General features: G+C 48.4%; 1 protein-coding gene across 8 annotated transcripts in view; it reads left to right on the forward strand.

The window, feature by feature from the left end:
- GBF1 (golgi brefeldin A resistant guanine nucleotide exchange factor 1) overlaps window positions 1-19,797 on the forward strand; it is a 117,002-nt gene extending 97,205 nt beyond the window's left edge. For 3 of the 8 annotated variants that reach the window (XM_019636420.1, XM_019636419.1, XM_019636423.1), the window contains 32 exons: window positions 485-632; window positions 956-1,179; window positions 1,697-1,865; window positions 2,304-2,515; window positions 2,850-2,948; window positions 3,570-3,764; window positions 4,000-4,189; window positions 4,780-4,920; window positions 5,393-5,481; window positions 6,453-6,655; window positions 7,139-7,262; window positions 7,544-7,669; window positions 7,936-8,018; window positions 8,699-8,935; window positions 9,222-9,315; window positions 9,697-9,873; window positions 10,203-10,267; window positions 10,353-10,476; window positions 10,661-10,732; window positions 10,864-10,958; window positions 11,218-11,371; window positions 14,289-14,514; window positions 15,030-15,190; window positions 15,324-15,570; window positions 15,697-15,902; window positions 16,790-16,940; window positions 17,048-17,178; window positions 17,385-17,486; window positions 17,766-17,879; window positions 18,028-18,208; window positions 18,356-18,484; window positions 18,947-19,797. In XM_019636420.1, the coding sequence (XP_019491965.1) occupies window positions 485-632; window positions 956-1,179; window positions 1,697-1,865; window positions 2,304-2,515; window positions 2,850-2,948; window positions 3,570-3,764; window positions 4,000-4,189; window positions 4,780-4,920; window positions 5,393-5,481; window positions 6,453-6,655; window positions 7,139-7,262; window positions 7,544-7,669; window positions 7,936-8,018; window positions 8,699-8,935; window positions 9,222-9,315; window positions 9,697-9,873; window positions 10,203-10,267; window positions 10,353-10,476; window positions 10,661-10,732; window positions 10,864-10,958; window positions 11,218-11,371; window positions 14,289-14,514; window positions 15,030-15,190; window positions 15,324-15,570; window positions 15,697-15,902; window positions 16,790-16,940; window positions 17,048-17,178; window positions 17,385-17,486; window positions 17,766-17,879; window positions 18,028-18,208; window positions 18,356-18,484; window positions 18,947-19,227 (4,950 nt within the window). In that variant the 3' untranslated portion in view covers window positions 19,228-19,797. The remainder of the gene's footprint in view (window positions 1-484; window positions 633-955; window positions 1,180-1,696; window positions 1,866-2,303; window positions 2,516-2,849; window positions 2,949-3,569; window positions 3,765-3,999; window positions 4,190-4,779; window positions 4,921-5,392; window positions 5,482-6,452; window positions 6,656-7,138; window positions 7,263-7,543; window positions 7,670-7,935; window positions 8,019-8,698; window positions 8,936-9,221; window positions 9,316-9,696; window positions 9,874-10,202; window positions 10,268-10,352; window positions 10,477-10,660; window positions 10,733-10,863; window positions 10,959-11,217; window positions 11,372-14,288; window positions 14,515-15,029; window positions 15,191-15,323; window positions 15,571-15,696; window positions 15,903-16,789; window positions 16,941-17,047; window positions 17,179-17,384; window positions 17,487-17,765; window positions 17,880-18,027; window positions 18,209-18,355; window positions 18,485-18,946) is intronic. The other 5 variants (XM_019636422.1, XM_019636425.1, XM_019636421.1 and 2 more) reach the window with 3 other exon arrangements.
- The last annotated feature ends 428 nt before the right edge of the window (window positions 19,798-20,225 follow it).

The raw sequence follows: 20,225 nt of genomic DNA on the forward strand, positions 1-20,225 counted from the left end.
TAGGAAAGCTAAGAGTCTGGCTGGGAAGCAGTAGGTCCTCATAATTGGATAAGAACTAGGAGTAGGAGGCTTCTCTGCAGGTAGTTGAGTAGGAAAGCCCAGGAGTCCAGGGCCTGTAGATTTAAAGCTCCAGGAAAGGAATTCCTGCCCTTACCCGTTCTGCAGGAGGGCCGGGCACCATCTACAAGACTCAAGATAGCCACTATCACTCAGCCCTCAGAGTGATGTATGAGGGCTGGCCCTATCAATGACCAGCCTAAAAGCAGAGTCTCACCATCCATATGGAGGCTATCAGGCTGATCCATAAAGTGGCCAATGTAGAAGCCAGGTTAGAGGAGCAGGAATGTGCTCTGATGGTCTAGACTCTTCCTTTGGCAGGGTATAAGCTATTTTGTAGGGGCCAGTAGTAGAACTAGGAAAAGGGAGATTTCTAGGGAAGAGTTTTAGTTTAAAAACCAGTGATAATGTGGTGTGATATTTCCAGCTGAAAATGAGAGCAGGAGGCATGAGTGATTCATCCAAGTGGAAGAGACAGAAGAGATCGCCCCGGCCCCCACGCCATATGACCAAAGTTACACCAGGTTCTGAGCTGCCCACCTCCAACGGAACCACCTTATCCTCTAACCTCACTGGTGAGTGCCCTGGGTTGCTTCCTCTGATTAGAATAGAAGAAAAACTTCTTCTCTCATGGATTTTGACATTGAAGACCAACCAACTGAGGGGCTTTGGTTTCTTTCTGCTGAGAGCAAAAAGGGAAAACTCTAGGTCAGATCCAACAGTGACCATTTGGCAATTTTTTGGGAGTTAAGGTTGCTTTTCTTCCAGAGGGACTCTGACTACTTTAGAGACTAGCATACACAGAGATTAGTACGCAGTCTAGGAAACAGAGCCCCCGGTACCACAGAGGGTATGTGCTCCCCACAGAGTCTCTCAAGCCTGTTACTTCGCTTGGCAGGTGGCATGCCCTTCATTGATGTGCCCACTCCCGTATCCTCTGCAAGTTCAGAAGCTGCCTCAGCAGTGGTCAGCCCCTCTACAGACAGTGGCCTGGAGTTCTCCTCCCAGACCACTTCCAAGGAGGACCTCACTGACCTGGAGCAACCTGGCTTTCCAGGATACAGCACAGCTGCAGAGCCTGGCAGCAGTGAGCTGGGGGTTCCTGAGCAGCCTGACCCCCAGGTATGGCTTTGATTTCTAAAGGCCCCTGTCCAGTCTTCAACTGTGAGAATTGGCTTAATCCTTTAGATCCTTTATCCAGGCCTTGACTCAAAAGAAGATGGGGTAGTGGGGTTCTTCCCCATTTCCTAGAATTATCTGTGCTGCCTAGAAAACCCACAGCATGACTCACTGTGAGAGGTAGCTTATGGGATTTATCAAGTTATGCATACAGGCAGTACTTGGCAAAGGGGAGGGAGCGGGCCATGGTTTTTTCTGAAAGGTAATGATCTAAATCTCAATCCTATGAAAGCCTCTGTTGCCCCTAGGACTCTAGCCCCTAAGATACCTCAGGAGATGTGTTCTGAGTCCTTCATCATATTCTTCTCCTGAGCCATCTTGCCTTGATTCATAGCCCGCTGAGCTGTCCCTACACCTGCAGTACATTAGAGGTACTTGGAGGACAGGTATTTCAGGGGAGTAAGTTCCAAGTTGCTCTTTCCTCATCCCTCTTCCTATGTCCCCCTGCTACTGGTCATAGCAGGAAGGAACTCATGTGGAAACGGCCCAATCAGCATCTGTGGAATCTATCCCTGAAGTGTTAGAGGAGTGCACATCTCCTGTTGACCACTCTGACTCTGCCTCTGTCCATGACATGGATTACGTCAATCCCCGGGGCGTGCGCTTTACACAGTCGTCCCAGAAAGAAGGTAAGTACTCTTGGGCAGGCTCTGCCTGTTCACCTCCCTCATCCTACCCACTAAGCTGCCTGAGCCTAGACTGTCTTGGACCCATGGTATCTGCTGGTACAAATTCTAGGCTATTTTCTAGTCAGGAAATGGAATCAAACCAGAGAACTGTTGGCAAAGATGGAGCCCTTCCCTACTTTATACAGAGGGAGTTTGGTGGACAATAGGAAGTGAGAGGGAAGAAGAGAAAGCTTGGGACTTTTAACAGAAAGGTAGAATCGTCAGTTCTGATTCCCTTAAATAAATGAGACTAGTCTGCTTACACCCCGGAAGAAAACATTTTTTCTCTTGAGGAGAATCATTTATCTGAAATTGCCTTGTAAAATGCAGGGCAAGCTAGGCCAAGCTATCAAGCCAATCATTTCGTAGCAGTCCCACTTTTGTCCTGGCTTTCCCCAGGTACAGCTTTGGTCCCCTATGGTCTTCCCTGTATCCGCGAGCTCTTCCGCTTCCTCATCTCCCTCACCAATCCACATGACCGCCACAACTCAGAGGTTATGATCCACATGGGACTACATTTGCTGACAGTGGCTCTGGAGTCAGCCCCTGTAGCCCAGTGCCAAACCCTCTTGGGCCTTGTCAAGGATGAGATGTGCCGCCACTTATTCCAGGTAAGACTGGATTTCTAGAGGGGCTCTGAGCCCCTGGCTGTTCTTTGGGGTCTTTCAAGGGCCAGGGGAGCACAGGGTGGGTTGGCTGGTTAATGAGAAGAGTATAGGACCCAGGAAAGAACCTCTCTCCCCAGTTGGCCAGTAGTCACAGTCAAGAGGACTCCATTAGTTCCAGGGACTCTGGCAGCCAAAGGGAAATACAGGAATGACTAGATATAGAGTGCCTTCAGAGCACAGGACCGTAGTGGAAACTTCACACGGTTTGCTCTCCAGATTTTCTCTTGAGCCATAGTCAGGTTCAGAAACCTAACGGCCTACCCTACTCTGATCTCAGCTACTCAGCATAGAGCGACTGAACCTTTATGCTGCTTCCCTGCGTGTATGCTTCCTACTGTTTGAGAGCATGAGGGAGCACCTCAAGTTCCAACTGGAGGTAAGTTTCTCAACCTTGGGAGAAGGAGCAAAAGAAATAGGAAGAGATATGGCATCTTCAGTGGGGCCAGCTGTGTCATGCTGCAGGGGTGGGATTTAGGGGCTTCTGGTAGGAGAGTACTTCTGGCCTCCATAGTTTGCTTCATTGGCTGGCTTCTTTAGTGGAGAAGTTAAAAGGAGCCTAGAGAAAATTGGCTGTCTATAAAATGGGAGAACCCAAATGCAGCCAGCCAGTATTTGAGGACAGGCAGTTAACCTCACCATGAGTTGGTACAGATCCTCTTTTGCTTAGCAGATCCTTTGCAACACAGACAGGCAAGTCAAGCTGGCTTTGTCACTAAATTGCAAAAAAGTACTCTAAATAGAGCCAGGTCAGGCTCACATAGAGTGCACAAAAAGGTCAACAGACAACTTGTTTTGGATGAGGCATGAGGTAGAGAACCAGGCCTTATCCCTCAACATGGAGACCAAAGGGGATGTATTTAGGGGATGGAATAACTCTGTCAATACATGCCTCTTGGCAGGGCTTCTGCTTCCTGTTAATGGTTTTCCTGTCCAATTTTGTCTCTTCCTATTTTGAATCCTTTTCGCACCCAAATGGCAATTACTGGGTTATTGCCAGATGTATATCAAAAAGCTCATGGAGATCATCACTGTGGAGAACCCCAAGATGCCTTATGAGATGAAGGAGATGGCACTGGAGGCCATTGTACAGCTATGGCACATCCCCAGCTTTGTCACTGAGCTCTATATCAACTATGATTGTGACTACTACTGTTCCAACCTCTTTGAAGACCTCACCAAGCTGCTGTCCAAGGTGCTGAGCATTATTATTGGCTTCTAGAAAGAAGTCTCTATTAAGGAAATCTCTCTGGTGATAGTGAGAATGCTATATACAGGGAGGGAAACACTTGAGAGTTTGGGAACAGGAAGAAGAAAGGCATTTTCTCAAAGCAATGTAGAAGTTATAAGAAGTTTGGGGATTTTTGGAAAAGGATCATTAAGTGTAAAGCATTCTAACCTCAAGTCTACTGGATCTGTTTACTTTCTAGAATGCCTTCCCTGTATCTGGTCAGCTCTATACAACACACCTACTGTCTCTTGATGCCCTACTGACAGTGATTGACAGCACTGAGGCCCACTGCCAGGCTAAAGTCCTCAACAACCTTACCCAGCAAGAGAAGAAAGAGGCGACCAGACCCAGCTACGAAGCAGTAGATAGCACCCGAGAAACCAGTAATAGTGAGAGGCATTTCTTTCTTTGAGGATCCCAGGGTTCTATGCTTATCCTTTCTCTACTGTGAATCCTTTATCCTGCCCTTATATCACTTCTTCTGGGGTACTCCCAATTCTGTGTTTTTGAGGTTTGGTGGTTTAAATCACAGATTAGGCAGGTAGGTTAACAGGACTTATGGACTTTTCCCTTTCTCCTCTGCATGCTTTGGCTTTTTTACAAAACTATTATTTTCTTTTTGGGGAGAAAAGAAAAAGTAAATTAAAAGATATAGGACTTCTGTCCCTAAAAGCTCTAGGCCTACCTTCCTCCAACCCCCAGTATGTCTCCACTTTAATAATTCTTCTCTGACTTCCCCTTAAGATCAAGGTTGCATAAGATCAAGGAAAGTGATGGGGTAATCTTATTAAACTATAGAATCTAATGCTTGGCTGACCTGGGACAGTGACTGCTTGTTTGGCCTTGGGTTTGTCCTGTTCAGGGTTGATAACCTATGTGGGAGCATGTAGGTCTCCTTGGCCAGGGACTCAACCTCTCCTGCAGCTCTGCTTGGCTTCCTACCCCATAAGTCTTCGCTTATCTTCTTCTCTCTTACCAGCTGAGAGAGCAGCAAGCGAAGGGAAGGCTATAGACATGGCCCCAGACATCCCAGGTCTGCATCTACCAAGTGGAGGGTGGCTGCCAGCGGAACATGGGAAGCCAGGATGCAGTGATCTGGAGGAAGCTGGCGACTCTGTGGGTGGGTATTGGGTGTCTGTAATTCTAAGCCCCCTCGACTCGAGGGCCCGGTGGGCAGTAGAAGTGGGGGAGCAGAGACACCCTGGGGCAGTACCTCAGTGAACCTTGGCTGCTCACCATACCTTCAAACCCAGAGAGAAGAAAGAAAACATTTGGAGCCCTAGAAGATAGGACTTCTAAGGAAGTGGAAGATTGATGAGGACAAGAAAATTTGAGGCATCCTTCTTTTTTTTTTTTTTTTTTTTTTTAGCTGAGCCATTTTTGGCAGCTCAGCAGCAGCTCAGCTCGGGCCAGACTCGAACCGCTGTTGCTCAGAGCTCAAACTTTTGAGCAAGCTCTTAACCAACTGAGCCACTCAGCCGGCCCGAGGCATCCTTCTTTTTCACTGGAGAATATATCAGCAACCTTCCAAAAGTCGTTATCCTGGTAAAAAACGTCTTATGACTTCTTTCCTCTCTTCCTCCCATTTCTAGCTGATAAAAAGTTTACCCGGAAACCACCTCGATTTTCCTGTCTCCTGCCAGATCCACGGGAACTGATTGAAATTAAAAACAAAAAGAAGGTACATACCAATATTCCCGGAGCCCAGTCTCTGCCCACCTCTGTCTGGGTGTTCTTTGTAGGGTTTCTGTCCCAGAGGTTGAGGGAGGGTAGAAGCTCATTAAACAGCTTCCTAAGGCTAGTCTTTTGGCTTGTTGGGACTTCAACAACAAGTTTCCTTTGAAGCCTTCTCCTTACTCCAAAGCCATGCAGTTAGTCAAACGCTATTATATGCATCTGAGAAAATGCTGTTCTAGCTGAAAGCCAAGTGTTACTGGTGGTCACAGAACTCTGTGAGCTGGTATCACGTGGGTTACTGAAGGTTATTGGTCATCTCAAGCTCTGAGGTGATGATTAGCAATAAAGTGAAATTGACATTTATTCTGGTGCTTTAGTAAAGTTCAAATAACTGGGGGTTTTTTGGTTTTCTTAACACAAAGATAACCTTCTATTTAACCCTTTCTTCTTTTTATTGCTAGCCTAAATGACTTTGTTTTTTGTGTGCCCTTGATTGCAGGGCTGTGGCTGGACAGTCAAAAAGTTATCATCCCTCACAGTTAGTTCACCTTGTCCTTCAAACCCCAGGGCCTCAAGAGCTAGGAAACCACAAAAAGACAGAGAAACCAAGCTAAGCTATAAATAAGATGCTGGGTATAAACAGATGTCAGGGACTACTATAAAACTGTAGAGAAGAAGAAAACCTTTCCTAGTTTCTGTCTTCTACTTTTTTCCTGATTTGGAGGAGAGGGGGCTGACTTATGCATCTTAAGCACTCATCAAAGGAGTGAAAACGAGCTCCTCAGCCAATTCTCATGAGACATGAAGCTTGAGGAAAGCTAGGGCCAGTATGATCTAGCCTTAGTCCTGGAGTCACTTAGAACCACATCCTAGGAGCCTGTTAGGTGAGAGGCTGTGGACCATGATGAAGTCTGGCCTGGCCTTGTCTGGTTTAGGGGCAGAGCAGCTTCTGACACCCTAGTATTTCTCCTCCAGCTTCTGATCACTGGCACAGAGCAGTTCAACCAGAAACCAAAGAAGGGCATCCAGTTTCTACAGGAGAAAGGCCTCCTCACCATCCCGATGGACAACACAGAGGTAGCCCAGTGGCTCCGAGAGAACCCTCGGTTGGACAAGAAAATGATTGGAGAGTTTGTGAGTGACCGCAAAAACATTGACCTGTTGGAGAGCTTTGTGAGGTGAGGAAACTGCAAGAATTGTGGGACATAATTAGTGATCCATTGAGGAGACAAGGCATCCCACCCTCAAAGCAGTCTCAGTCATTTCCTGCTGGTGACTCAGCTCACACGCTGTGCCTTTCCCCATCCCTTTTATCTGTTGGACCTGAAAGCATCTCCATCAAGATAGCTTTGGGAGCCACTCCGTTCTGCATAGAGAGCCTTGCAAAGGGGTGGAGCAGGGTTCCTGAGAACAGGGTAGGTTCTGGATTCCAGGGGATGAGTTTTCTAGGCAAAAGTGCACTGATGTGAAAATTACTAAGGTTAGGAGTTGTCACATTCTGGTCTGTGTTGGAAATGGCCAGGAGAAACCTCCCCTTTGCCAGAGCCCTCAGCCTCCTCTCTTCTAGTAGGAGAAGGTTAAAGGGACTGTGGCTAATGGAGAGCCCAACATTTGCAGCTTATATATCTTCAGCATCTTCACCCTTTTTCCTCTCCCTGTAGCACCTTCAGCTTTCAGGGTCTGCGGCTGGATGAAGCTCTTCGCCTCTACCTGGAAGCCTTCCGCTTGCCTGGGGAAGCGCCAGTCATCCAGAGGTTGTTGGAGGCATTCACAGAACATTGGAGGGTGAGTTTGAGTGACAGGCTGAGCCCACCCTCCCAGGTTAATTTGACTGAGGGTTTCTATGGCTCCAACTGAAGGTCCCAGTTGCAGTCTCCTAAGAAGACTGAGAACATCATTAGTGAGCTTTCCATGGAGAGGCCAGCTTCTGCTAAGGAGTTGGCAAAAGGTTGGCTGCTTTCTGGGTGGTATCTCTCCTCTATACCAGCATTGACCAGTGGGTTGGTTGTGAGGGTATAACTGGCTGGAGAAGGGCATTGACACAGCTGGGGTCTTTGCTTTTTCAGAATTGTAATGGCTCCCCATTTGCCAATAGCGATGCTTGCTTTGCCCTGGCCTATGCTGTCATCATGCTTAATACTGACCAGCACAACCACAATGTTCGCAAACAGAATGCACCCATGACCCTGGAGGTAAGCTTGGATCCCGCCAAGGCAGAGAAGATCCAGTAAGCTTTGCAGATAGGAGAAATGACATGGGATTTCCAAAGGGCACAATTGGCAGGATTCTGTCCAAGGGAATCAGCGAGGGCTGGCCAATCCAGAAGTTGAACGGGGTGGGGAGGTGGGTCCTTTCACTTACTGTTTCCTAAGTCCTATCTACCACAGACTCAGGAGTTCCATGGGTGGGGCTTCAGCATTGACACATAGCAGGGAAAGGCTTATTGGTCTATCTCTAGGAGTTTCGCAAAAACCTAAAAGGTGTAAATGGAGGCAAGGACTTTGAACAAGACATCCTGGAGGACATGTACCATGCCATCAAGTGAGTATGTATGAAGGATGGTGGAGCATCTCTGTTAAGGAGAAGCACACTACTCCCTTTTCCAGATTTTAGAGTCACGTCATTCTGCAATGATTCATATGCCCTGGATTTAGCCTTGACACTTAGCTGGGCAGCCCCCTCTCTCCCAACTTGTTTCTTCCTTAAAGAAGCCTGAACAGTACTGGGACTGTAGTACTCTAAGCCAAGATCCAAACTGCCCCTGCTAAGTGGAGTGTCATAGCCCCATATCCCAAACCTAGAGTGACTGGGTTTTCCTGTCTAGCCCAGATGCATTCTGGGGCTGGTAGACAACACAAGATGGGCACTGGAGAGTGAGGCTTGGGTCAGAGGTCAGAGATGGGACACTTAGTTCTTTAGTGTAAATCAGAAAAGGTAGAATTGTTCATTTTCTCCTACCAAGAAAGAATGTGACATCTTACTACAAAACCCCACTTAGAAACAGGTCCTTGAGATTATGGAGAATTATGGAGTGTTTCATTTCTTTCTCCCTGGTGGGTGGGCAGCAGACCTCTGAACTGCAGTTTTGATGACCTCTCATTGATGGAAAGTGCCAAGGCAAAGCCCCTTGTCTTAATTTGGGAGCAGTTAGGCTCACAGCACAATTTGGGAGCAGTCAGGCTCACAGTAGTGCACCTACTCCTTCCCTTATTTCCTGGCAGGAATGAGGAAATTGTGATGCCTGAGGAGCAGACAGGCTTGGTTCGGGAGAACTATGTGTGGAATGTGCTGCTTCATCGAGGTGCCACCCCAGAGGGCATATTCCTGCGTGTGCATGCTGGAAGCTATGACCTTGACCTCTTCACCATGACCTGGGGCCCTACTATTGCTGCTCTCTCTTATGTCTTTGACAAAAGCCTTGAGGAGACAATCATCCAGAAAGCCATCTCAGGCTTCAGGTAGCCCAGCTTTGGTATTGGTGTTGATCTCTTCCCCTCTCTCTGAGCTAACATGGTTGCCTCCATACCTCTCTGAATCCTACTCTTATTTTCCTTAGGGTGGGTTCTTTGTGAGTTTTTGGAGGGAGGCTGACGCTTGGGAAAGCTCAGTTTTAAACAGACTTAAGAGTAAAAGGTTTCTTCCTGGGACTGATTTGGGAAGAATCCCAAGCACGTCTCCTCAGGGACTTGGAAGGGCTACCTGGGCCTTCCAGTGACTTTTTCTGGGATGGGGGTCACGTTACAGGAAGTGCGCCATGATCTCCGCCCACTATGGCCTCAGCGATGTGTTTGACAATCTCATCATCTCTCTGTGCAAATTCACAGCTCTCAGCAGTGAGGTGAGCAAGGGGCAGGAACTATGTATCTGGAGTTTCAAAGGAGGACCTCTCTTTTAGCCGTTACTCTTATCTCCAGAGCTGTTTTCCCTCAGCATATTTACACACACACACACACATCCACACACATCCACATCCTTTGACTACAGTAGAACTTAGGCCATTTCTGTCTTGCACACCCTAGGATGAGAGTAGTGTCACCTCATAATGGGGAGGGTGGGAAAGGAGATGCCATAGTGGGGAAGGCGTTATCCAGGTTAGCCCTTACCTCTAGTATTATTGGGGTTTGAAGCAGAAGGACCCTCAGGGAACCATAGATTGGGGCCTAAGAGGTTTTCTTTTTCAGACATTTGGCAGGTCCTAAGCTTCTCATCTTCTTTCCAGTCTATTGAGAACCTCCCCACTGTGTTTGGAAGCAACCCTAAAGCCCACATTGCAGCCAAGACAGTATTCCATTTGGCTCATCGTCATGGTGACATCCTGCGAGAGGGCTGGAAGAATATCATGGAGGCAATGCTGCAGCTCTTCAGAGCCCAACTGCTACCCAAGGCTATGGTGGAGGTAATTCTTGGTAGGAGACTAATCCACAACAATAAGGCAAAAGCTCCAAGACTATGTGCTTTCAGTATATAGAGCTAGTTGAGAGTAGCACTGGGCCTGATGCCTGCTGAAGCTTACCAGTAACACCTCAAATGTAAGACCACAGATCTTGATGGGGGGATAATTGTCCAGGAAGGCTGGTCGAAGCCATTGCCAGTCACCATTTGGAGGGGCCCTAGTCAACAGTGTAGGTCAGAGAACTATAAGAAGAAAGCCAGAGAACTTTGCAGGGTGGAGCAGGAAATGCAAAGGGCATGTGGAAAGAAATTATTCTTGACCTGCTTTTCCAGGTAGAAGATTTTGTGGATCCTAATGGCAAGATCTCTCTACAGCGGGAAGAGACACCATCAAACCGGTGAGAACAGATTAGAGGCTGAAGGCTTTGGGGAGAGAGGTTCAGAACTCTGTAGCTTACCAGGGCTTGTACTCTTTTTCTGCAGAGGAGAGTCAACAGTGCTGAGCTTCGTGAGCTGGCTGACACTAAGCGGCACTGAGCAGTCTAGCGTGAGGGGCCCATCCACTGAGAACCAGGAAGCTAAAAGAGCAGCCTTAGACTGTATCAAGGTATCTATCCCAAATGAATAAGCCTAGACCCCTCCCTACTGGACAGACACTGCCTTGTGAACTGAAGAAGAATCATTGAGGGCTTGCAACTAAAACTGACTCCTTTTTCTCACCCTCTTGGGAAAGTTCTCTTCCCTCCAGCCCTTATTACTGATTCTTTCCCTCTCTCTTGTGCACCCTCCAGCAATGTGACCCAGAAAAGATGATCACAGAAAGCAAGTTCCTCCAGCTGGAGTCACTGCAGGAGCTCATGAAGGTAATAGAATAAAGAGACATGGAAGGGCTAGCTGAGTTTGGAAGGGGAGATGGGGATAGTGGTGTGTGCCTCACTTTCTGTCAAGGCAGGGCCAGTAGCTGCCTACTTTTCCTGCCATTGTCTTCCTCTAGGCTCTGGTCTCAGTGACACCAGATGAAGAGACATATGATGAAGAGGATGCTGCTTTCTGCCTGGAGATGCTGCTGAGGATTGTGCTGGAGAACAGGTAAAAAGGCTGTCTTTAGAGGCCTCACACTGGGCTTATGCCAAAGGGATGCAAGCCTGGAGCCATCTTGCTGAGTGGGCTCTAGGGGCAAGATGCCCTTAAAGCTGCAGGCAGTGGAGGAAAAACTTGCTCATTATCCCTGTCTGCTCGGGATATAATACCAATGAGCTCTGAAAGGCCTATTCTGAATCAGAAAGTAAGGCTTACTGCCCAAGTGGCCTCTCTAGCTGAGACTGTCTTCATCCCTTATGTTCTTCAGGGACCGTGTGGGCTGTGTGTGGCAGACTGTTCGAGACCATCTATACCACCTGTGTGTCCAGGCACAGGATTTCTGCTTCCTTGTGGATCGGGCAGTGGTGGGGCTGCTACGCCTGGCTATTCGGCTACTCCGGAGAGAAGAGATCAGTGGCCAGGTAAGCAGAGTGCAGCTGGGAGGTCAGGAAGGTATGCAAGGGACTAGAGTCGCAGTGTCAGTTGTTAATATGGCCTGAGACAGAGAGTACATTTAGCGTCCCATAGCATGAGCCCAGTGACCAACCAGAGCTAGGGGAATCTAACAGGTAACATAGGAGATGAGTCTGGAATGGCGTAAGGTATGAAGCTGGTACTCAGCACCTCTGCAGGATTCTATAAATCTCTTCTCTAGAGCTGGATGGCTGCTGCTTTGTGGCCGTCCCAGCCCTGTGCCTGGTTCCTCTCATGTTTAGGACCCTCCTGAGATCTCTTGGCTCAACTATAAAAGACAGCCAGCATAGAACTAATAAGTGAGTTCAGCAAGGTTGCAGGATATAAAATCAACAAACGAAAATTAATTACATTTCTATATATCGACAATGAACATGTGGAAAGTAAAACCAAAAACACAATACCATTTACAAGTGCTCAAAAAAAAAAAAAAAGAAATACTTAGATATACACTTAATAAAACACGTATAGGATCTGTATGCTGAAAATTACAAAATGTTAATGAAAGAAATCAAAGAAGACCTAAATAAATGAAAAGGCATACCTTGTTCATGGACTGGAAGACTCAACATAGTAAAGATGTCAGTTCTCCCCAAATTGACCTATAAAGTTAATGCAACTGCTGTGAAAATCCCATCAGGGATTTTTATAGACATAGACAAGCTTACTCTAAAACTTAGATGGAAAAGCACAGGCCCTAGAATAGCCAAACATCTGGAGAAGGAAGAAAGTGATACTAAGGCTTACTATATAGCTACAGTAATGAAGAATGTGTGGTATTGATGGAGGGCCAGACACATAGATCAGTGGAACAGAAGCGAAAACCCAGAAATAGACCCGCACAAAGATGCTCTACAAATTTTTTGACAAAGGTACAAAAACAATTCAATGTAGTAAAGATGGCATTTTCAGTCGCAGAAGCAATTTGTGATCCATAGTGGGGAAAAACGAATCTTGACCGAAGCCTCATACCTTATACAAAAATTAACTCAAAATGGATCATAGATTTCAATGTAAAATACAAAACTATAAAACCTTTAGGAAGAAACATAGGTGGATACCTTCAGGAGCTAGGCAGAGTTCTTTAAACTTAACACCAAAAGAACAATCCATAAAAGAAAAAAATGATAAATTATACTTCATCAACTTTAAAAACTTCTACTCTGTGATAGCCTGTGTGAAAAAGATGAAAAGACAAGGAGCATATGTTTGCAAATCACATATTTGAAAAAAGATTATTATCTAAAATATAAAAGAACTCAGGCCGGCCAAGTGGCGTGTTGGTTAGGAGTTGGCTTGGGATGCCAGCTCTGAGCAGCAGGGCCCCGGTTCAGATCCCACATGAGGGCCAGTGATGCTGTGCCCTGTACAGCTAAGATGGTGAACAGCAGCTCGACCTAGAGCTGCGCTGCTGTGAGTCGTTGGCATCGGGCGTAGGCTGCAGTGGGGCTGGCCGGCTGTGGGGGTGAGCCGCTGTGAGCAGCCGTCCAATGGCCGGTGAGCAACTGCCTCACCCGGGAAGAGCGCAATAATACCAACATGGGCCAGTGAAGCGACGTCCTCCACAACTAGACTGAAGAACAAAAGGACAGCAACTTGTCTGTTCCTCTTCCCCGATTCCTCAATGCTGTGACCCTTCCCCAATTCCCCAATTAAATCTTAATAAATAAATAAGTAAATAAAATATGAAAGAACTCAAAACACAACAGCAAAAACAATAGCAAAAAAAACCAATTAGAACATGAGCAAATGATATGAACAGATATTTCATTGAAGACGATATGCAGATGGCAAATAAGCACATGAAGACATTAATTGATGTTCAACATCATTAACCAGCAGGGAAATGCAAATTAAAGCTGTGATGAGATATCACTACACACCTATCAGAATGGCTAAAATAAAAATACCAAATACTGGCAAGCATGTGAGTCACATATTGCTAGTGGGAATATAAAATGGCATAGCTACTCTGTTAGCAGTTTCTTATAAAACGAAACATGCAGTTACCACACAATCCAGCAATTGTACTTTTGGGTATTTATCCCAGAGAAATGAAAGCCTACTTTCTCATAAAAATCTATAGATGAATGTTCATAGAAGCTTCATTTGTAATAGCCAAAAAATGGAATCAACTCAGATGACTTTCAACAGGTGAATACTTAAATTGTGGTACATACACACTATGGAATACTATTCAGCAGTTAAAAGCAACAAACTATTGATACATGCAACAACTTGGATGAATCTCTAAGGAATTACACTGAGTGAAAAATGCCAATCCCAAAAGATTATGTAACTGTATAATTCCATTTATATAAATTTTTGAAATGACATAGTTTTAGAAGTTGTGGACCGATTGCCAGCGTTAGGGATGGGCACAGGAAAGAGGCAGATGTGGTCATAAAAGGGCAACACGAGGGATCCTGTAGTGTTGGGACTATTCAGCAAGCATCTTGACCAGTATAGTAGATACAAACCCACACAGGTGATGACACTGTGTAGAACTTACTACACGCATGAATAGAAGTAAAACTGAAGAAATCTGAGTAAGATCAGTGGGTTGTATCAATGTCAGTATCCTGGTTATGATATTTTACTATAGTTTTGCATAATGTTACCATTGGAATAAACGGCAAAGTGTATAAGGGATCTCTGTTATTTCTTACGACTACATATGACTATAATTATCTCAATAAAAATGTCAATTAAAAAAACACTGAAAAAAAGAAAAGACCAGCAGCTGTACCCTAAGTTGGGCCCTAGTCAAACTGTCTTCACTGGCCTAAGGAGGCTGATGGGAAAGGAGACTAGACAGGAAGCTGTGTGCCACTTCCCACTTCCTGCTCCCCACCCCCACCCCAGGTACTGCTCTCGCTTCGCATTTTGCTGCTAATGAAGCCCAGCGTGCTGTCCCGAGTCAGTCACCAGGTAGCGTTTGGGCTCCATGAACTCCTTAAGACCAACGCAGCCAACATCCACTCAGGTGATGACTGGGCTACCCTCTTCACGCTGCTGGAGTGCATCGGCTCAGGTGTGAAGCCTCCAGCTGCCCTGCAGGCCACAGCCAGGGCCGATGCACCTGACGCTGGTAAGCCCTTTCCCAAGGAGACCCACACTGGCAGATAAATAGTTATGGCCCCAGGGCTTGAGACAGGAAAACAAAACAGGTTATTGCGTTCAGCAGATTAAATACCCATGGCTTCTGCCATCTGCTTTCAAAGCTTCCCGTGCCCACTGGCCTCTCCCCAGCACACCCACAGGCTAACCAGCTTGAAGGCAAGTAGGCAGCGGGGAAGGCTATGGAGCCAGACTTACTACTGTCCTGAGGACTGTGTTCTCAGAAACTGTCTTCACTGCCTCCTCCCTCCCCTGACAGCTGCTACTAGATGCTATCAGGAGCCCAAATTAGCCTGCTGCCCTATTTGGTCAAGAGAGAAGCTTTCCAGACCTTCCTTCAGCCCTCTGGTGACAAGGCTGAAACTAAGCCAGACCAAGAGAGAGGGGAGGCCAGGCTTCAGCACCTTTCTTCTGAGAACTGAAATTGTCACTTGTCCCAATGTCCCCATCCTCACCTTGACTCTGCCTCTGTCCCTGCCGGCTCAGGGGCCCAATCTGACAGTGAACTCCCATCCTACCATCAAAATGATGTGAGCCTGGACCGAGGGTACACGTCCGACTCGGAGGTCTACACTGACCACGGCCGGCCTGGCAAGATCCACCGATCGGCCACAGATGCTGACATGGTCAATAGCGGTTGGTTAGTGGTGAGTGAACATACGGGCAGCGGGTGAGTCTTCCCTCCTTGGCCTGTGGGAAAGATTCCTGGTTCTCTGAGAGGGGATCTAGGGGAGGATCCGGGTCAAGTCTGGGTTTCCAGCTTCTCTGTGTACTTTACAGGTGGGGAAAGATGACATCGATAACTCCAAGCCAGTGCCTGGGCCCAGTTGGCCAGGCCCTTCACCCTTGGTCAATCAGTACAGTCTAACAGTGGGGCTGGACCTTGGGCCGCATGACACTAAATCCCTGCTTAAGTGTGTGGAGTCGCTGTCCTTCATTGTGCGTGATGCTGCCCACATCACACCCGACAACTTTGAGCTCTGCGTCAAGACTCTGCGGATCTTTGTGGAGGCCAGTCTTAATGGCGGTGAGTCACCCAGTGAAGGGGCACTTGGAAAGTAGCCATGTGAATATACAAAGGAGACGGAGGGGGAAAGGCAGGCCATCTGTGCCCATGGATGTGGAAATGTGACTTGGCTCTGGCTCTGCTCAGGGTGCAAGTCCCAGGAGAAACGTGGCAAGAGTCACAAGTATGAAAACAAAGGGAACCGCTTTAAGAAGAAATCCAAGGAGGGCTCAGTGCTTCGGCGGCCTCGATCCTCCAGCCAACATGCCACTCGGGGCGGCCATAGTGACGATGATGAGGATGAAGGCGTGCCTGCCAGCTACCATACGGTGTCTTTACAGGTCAGTCAGGACGTAAGTATGGCACCCTTTGCTTCCTCTCCTCTCCCTGCACCTGACATTGGGAGCCTGGGCAGGGCCAGGAACAGCCAGGACTGAGAGGAAGGGCCTATGATTTCCAGCCCAGGCCCTCAGCCACCATCTCCAGTGTTCCCCTGCCTAAGACCACAAGTTTTATTTGCTTAAATTTAAAATTAAGGTTTATTATTAGAATAGTTAATATATGCACATGGTACAAAGTTCAAAAGGTACAAAAGGGTAAACAGATAAAGTTTACCCTTAAAAACAGATAAAAGTCCCATGCCATTCCTGTCTGCAGCCATTAAGTTCTCCTCACCAGAGACAACCCCTGTCACCAGTTTCTTTTCTAGCCTTCCATAATTATTCTGTGTCTATTCAAGGCATATAAAAATGTATTTTATGAGCCGACTTTATATCACTAAATAAATGGGGAACTAATTGCCTTAAATAGAATACCTTAGAAAAATGATGAAAACAAAACTTCATTAAATGTGGTCAGACACTATTGCCCTTCGAAGCCTCTGAGCTTGAGGTGTGCTCTCTGTGTTTAAAGTGAGTTTAACATGATGAGGTTTTATCTATCATTAGCTGTGAAAGAGAATTTTTTAAAAAGGGCCTTTCTCACTGTGATTCAGTTATTAAATGCTTAGTCCACACCCTTCCTCAAGTCTCCTCTGCTAGGAGTACTTCCCAGCTTTAGGTAACACTGGCCAGACTAGGCAACTAACACATACAGTCAAGAAGGGAGTGGTAAGGGATGGAGCATGGTGGGGTTGGTACTTGGGGCTCCCTTGAGGATGCAGTCGTGGACAGTGTGGGGAAGGGCAGCGGGGTTTACCAGACCTCACCCCACTCATATCCTGCCCCTCCTGTGACCCCAGTTGCTAGATCTGATGCACACCCTGCACACTCGGGCGGCCTCTATCTACAGCTCGTGGGCAGAGGAGCAGCGCCACCTGGAGACAGGTGGCCGGAAGATCGAAGCGGATTCACGTACCCTCTGGGCCCACTGCTGGTGCCCTTTGCTGCAGGGTAAACCTCCAGGGAGCAGGCGGGGCAGGGGGCAGAGGTGTAGCTGGAGCTTGGGAAGTACCAGGATGGAGATGTCTGCAGGGTCCTGAGCCTGTTCTCGCTCCCAGGCATTGCCTGCCTTTGCTGTGATGCCCGGCGCCAGGTACGGATGCAGGCACTGACCTATCTGCAGCGGGCACTGCTGGTACATGATCTGCAAAAGCTCGACGCCCTGGAATGGGAGTCCTGTTTTAACAAGGTAGGAATTCCCTCTATAGTCTTAAGGGAAAGTTCATATCCTTAAGACAAGGAGAGCCAGGCAGCCTGAAGAGCCCCTAATGTCAGTCCTCAGCCTGCATCATACCTTCTCTTCTGCTCTGTACCCATCCACCCCAGCCCCTGGCTTCCTTGGGGCAAGGCCGCTAGCTGCCGCTGCTAGGGAGATGTTGGCTATTTACCCACCAGGTGCTGTTTCCTCTACTGACCAAGCTCTTGGAGAACATCAGCCCTGCAGATGTGGGCGGGATGGAGGAGACCCGGATGAGGGCTTCCACTCTGCTGTCTAAGGTACTCTCACCACCGTACACCCACCCACTTTCCTACATCTGCTTCTGCACAAGGAGAGAAGCCAAAGCTTCTGGTAGGACCTAGAGATGCAGTGTAGGTGCTCAGGACCCCCAGCTGTGGAAACAGTGGAACTTAGGAACCTGGGTGGATTCTGGAATTCAGAGATATCTCTGATCTAAGATTCTCATGTAAGATAGGGCAGGCTTGCCTCCCAGCCTTGGAGAGGGGTACAGAAGGCTCCTACCCTACCCTCGGCTCAAAGAGGCTGGCTGGCCCTAGGTCTTCCTGCAGCACCTGTCTCCACTGCTGTCACTCTCTACCTTTGCGGCCCTCTGGTTGACCATCTTGGACTTCATGGACAAGTACATGCACGCAGGCTCCAGTGACTTACTGGTATGTTCTACCTCAGCCTGACTCCTGCTGCCTACTTCCTTTCCCACCTGCTGGGAAGACTTACTATGTCCCCTTGATGGCTCCCTCCTCCTTACCATATTCCTCCATGTCCTCTTTCCGATTCTCATGGTTGCACTGCCACCTGCAGTCAGAGGCCATTCCTGAGTCTCTGAAGAACATGCTCCTGGTGATGGACACAGCAGAGATTTTCCACAGTGCAGATGCCCGAGGAGGCAGCCCCTCAGCCCTCTGGGAGATCACCTGGGAGCGCATTGACTGTTTTCTGCCCCACCTACGAGATGAGCTCTTCAAGCAGACTGTCATCCAGGGTAGGGAGCTTAGCCCAGCTTCATCAGAAAGAGCCTGGAGCTAACTAGTTCCCTGTGCTTTAGGTGGGTGGGAATACTGGTGGGTAGTCAGGGCACTGCTTGAAGGAAAACACTAAGAGCTGAGTCTGGATTTTCTGCCCTCCCCAGACCCCATGCCCATGGAGCCTCATGCCCAAAAACCTCTGGCCTCAGCCCACCTGACTCCTGCCGCTGGGGACACCAGGACACCTGGCCATCCACCTTCCCCAGAAATGCCCTCTGAGCTGGGGGCCTGTGGTGAGTCCATCTGGGCTAGCCTGTTAGGTGTTGAGCAGGAAGCAGGACGCCTAAGAGGAAGCCCAGGGTAGCTTGGGATTGCTGTTGAGCATGGGCTGTGAGCCAGGGGAAGGAGGGAACCAGAGAATCCTATTTGCCTGCTCTCCCTATGGGAAATGGCAGGACCAGATAAGCTACGATGAGCTAGCTGCTTGAGAGGAGAAGGCTGGGTCAGGGTCTCGGAGGATATGAAGAAGTTGCCCTTCAGGGATACTAGTAAAGACTAGACCTGCTGACTAGAGGTACAGCAAAGGACATAGAGGGTAAAGATAGCTGGACATTGGAATGAGTTTCAAGGGAGACTCCCTACTGTTTATCCTAGGAGGGGTTATTTTGCTCACAGGAATGGGGAGGAACAGTGATTGGTAAACCAGGTAGGAAGTGTGAGGGAGTCTGACTGCAGCCACCTTGCTCTCCCTATAGACTTTGAGAAGCCTGAGGGCCCCCGACCTGCCAACAGCAGCTCCCCTGGATCACCTGTGGCATCTAGCCCCAGCAGGCTGAGTCCTACCCCAGATGGGCCTCCATCCTTGGCTCAGCCCCCACTGATCCTGCAGCCCTTGGCCTCCCCACTGCAGGTGGGCGTGCCACCCATGACTCTGCCCATCATCCTCAACCCTGCTCTTATCGAAGCCACCTCACCAGTGCCCCTCCTGGCCACACCCCGACCCACAGAGCCCATGCCCACCTCCGAGGTGAACTAAGACAGGCCCCTCCGAGTTCAGGACCAGTACTACCAGGCTGTACCTGGCCCCTTTCCAGCTGTGCCAGGGGCCACAAACTCTTCAGGCCCAGCCCAAGCTGCTGTTGCTGCTATATGAATGGGGACCTGAAAAAGAACTTTTATAGCCCTTCCTGGGACCCACATTCAGGCTGCAGGACCTTCTTCCTCCTCCGCTTTCCATTCTTGGAGGTCCAACCTGAGAACACACTCAGGTATCACCTGCAGCCTGGCAGCTCTGAGGAGGCATCACTGTGCCAGCCCTGCGGTGCCCGCCCTCATGCCCCTCCTGCCCATGGTCAGGCGTTGAGAGCCAAGCCAACCACTCTGCACTTTGTTTCCCTCTCCCATCCCTGCTCCCATCAGCCCTGGGCCACTTCCTCCAGTTCTTCCTCTTTTATTAATTAGTTGGTCAATTTGGAGAGTTGATTGGCACCATGGAGGGGGGGCAGGTGGGGCTGGAAGGGGACTGCCCATAGGAGCATGTACATATGGAAAAACAGGACAATGGTGGACTTTTTATGATGTAATAAATGTCTTAGTACCAACATCATTGCCTTTCCCTCTGGTTTCCTTCGTGAGCTGTGGGTACGATGTTGTTAGGATACCCAGGGCTTGGGCCTTGATTGACAGAAGTCACACTGAGCCTACAACAATCTGGCCCATGTGGCCTCCGGCCACCAGCCAGCCAGATGCCAGGTCTTGGGTCAGGATTTCTTCACCACTGCTGCTGACCCCTACCCCTCTCCAGCACAGTAGTGTACCCTTGTCACCAGGGGTGTCCCAGCGGTTAGTGCAGTTGTCCTCTTCCCTAACTGCTCCAAGGGAGACACCTGAGACAGCCTAGATGCGGTCAAAGGGAAACCAGAGCTGAGCTGTAGTTATTCAGAAGTCTTCCCTCAGATACACCTCCTGGTCCAGGAGCACAAAGAAGCCCATAGGGCTTAGGAGGGAGGGGGCATCTTACCCACAGCTGTGATT

This window comes from Hipposideros armiger, unplaced genomic scaffold (genome assembly GCF_001890085.2).
Source record: "Hipposideros armiger isolate ML-2016 unplaced genomic scaffold, ASM189008v1 scaffold_28, whole genome shotgun sequence".
NCBI classification, from domain to species: Eukaryota; Metazoa; Chordata; class Mammalia; order Chiroptera; family Hipposideridae; genus Hipposideros; species Hipposideros armiger.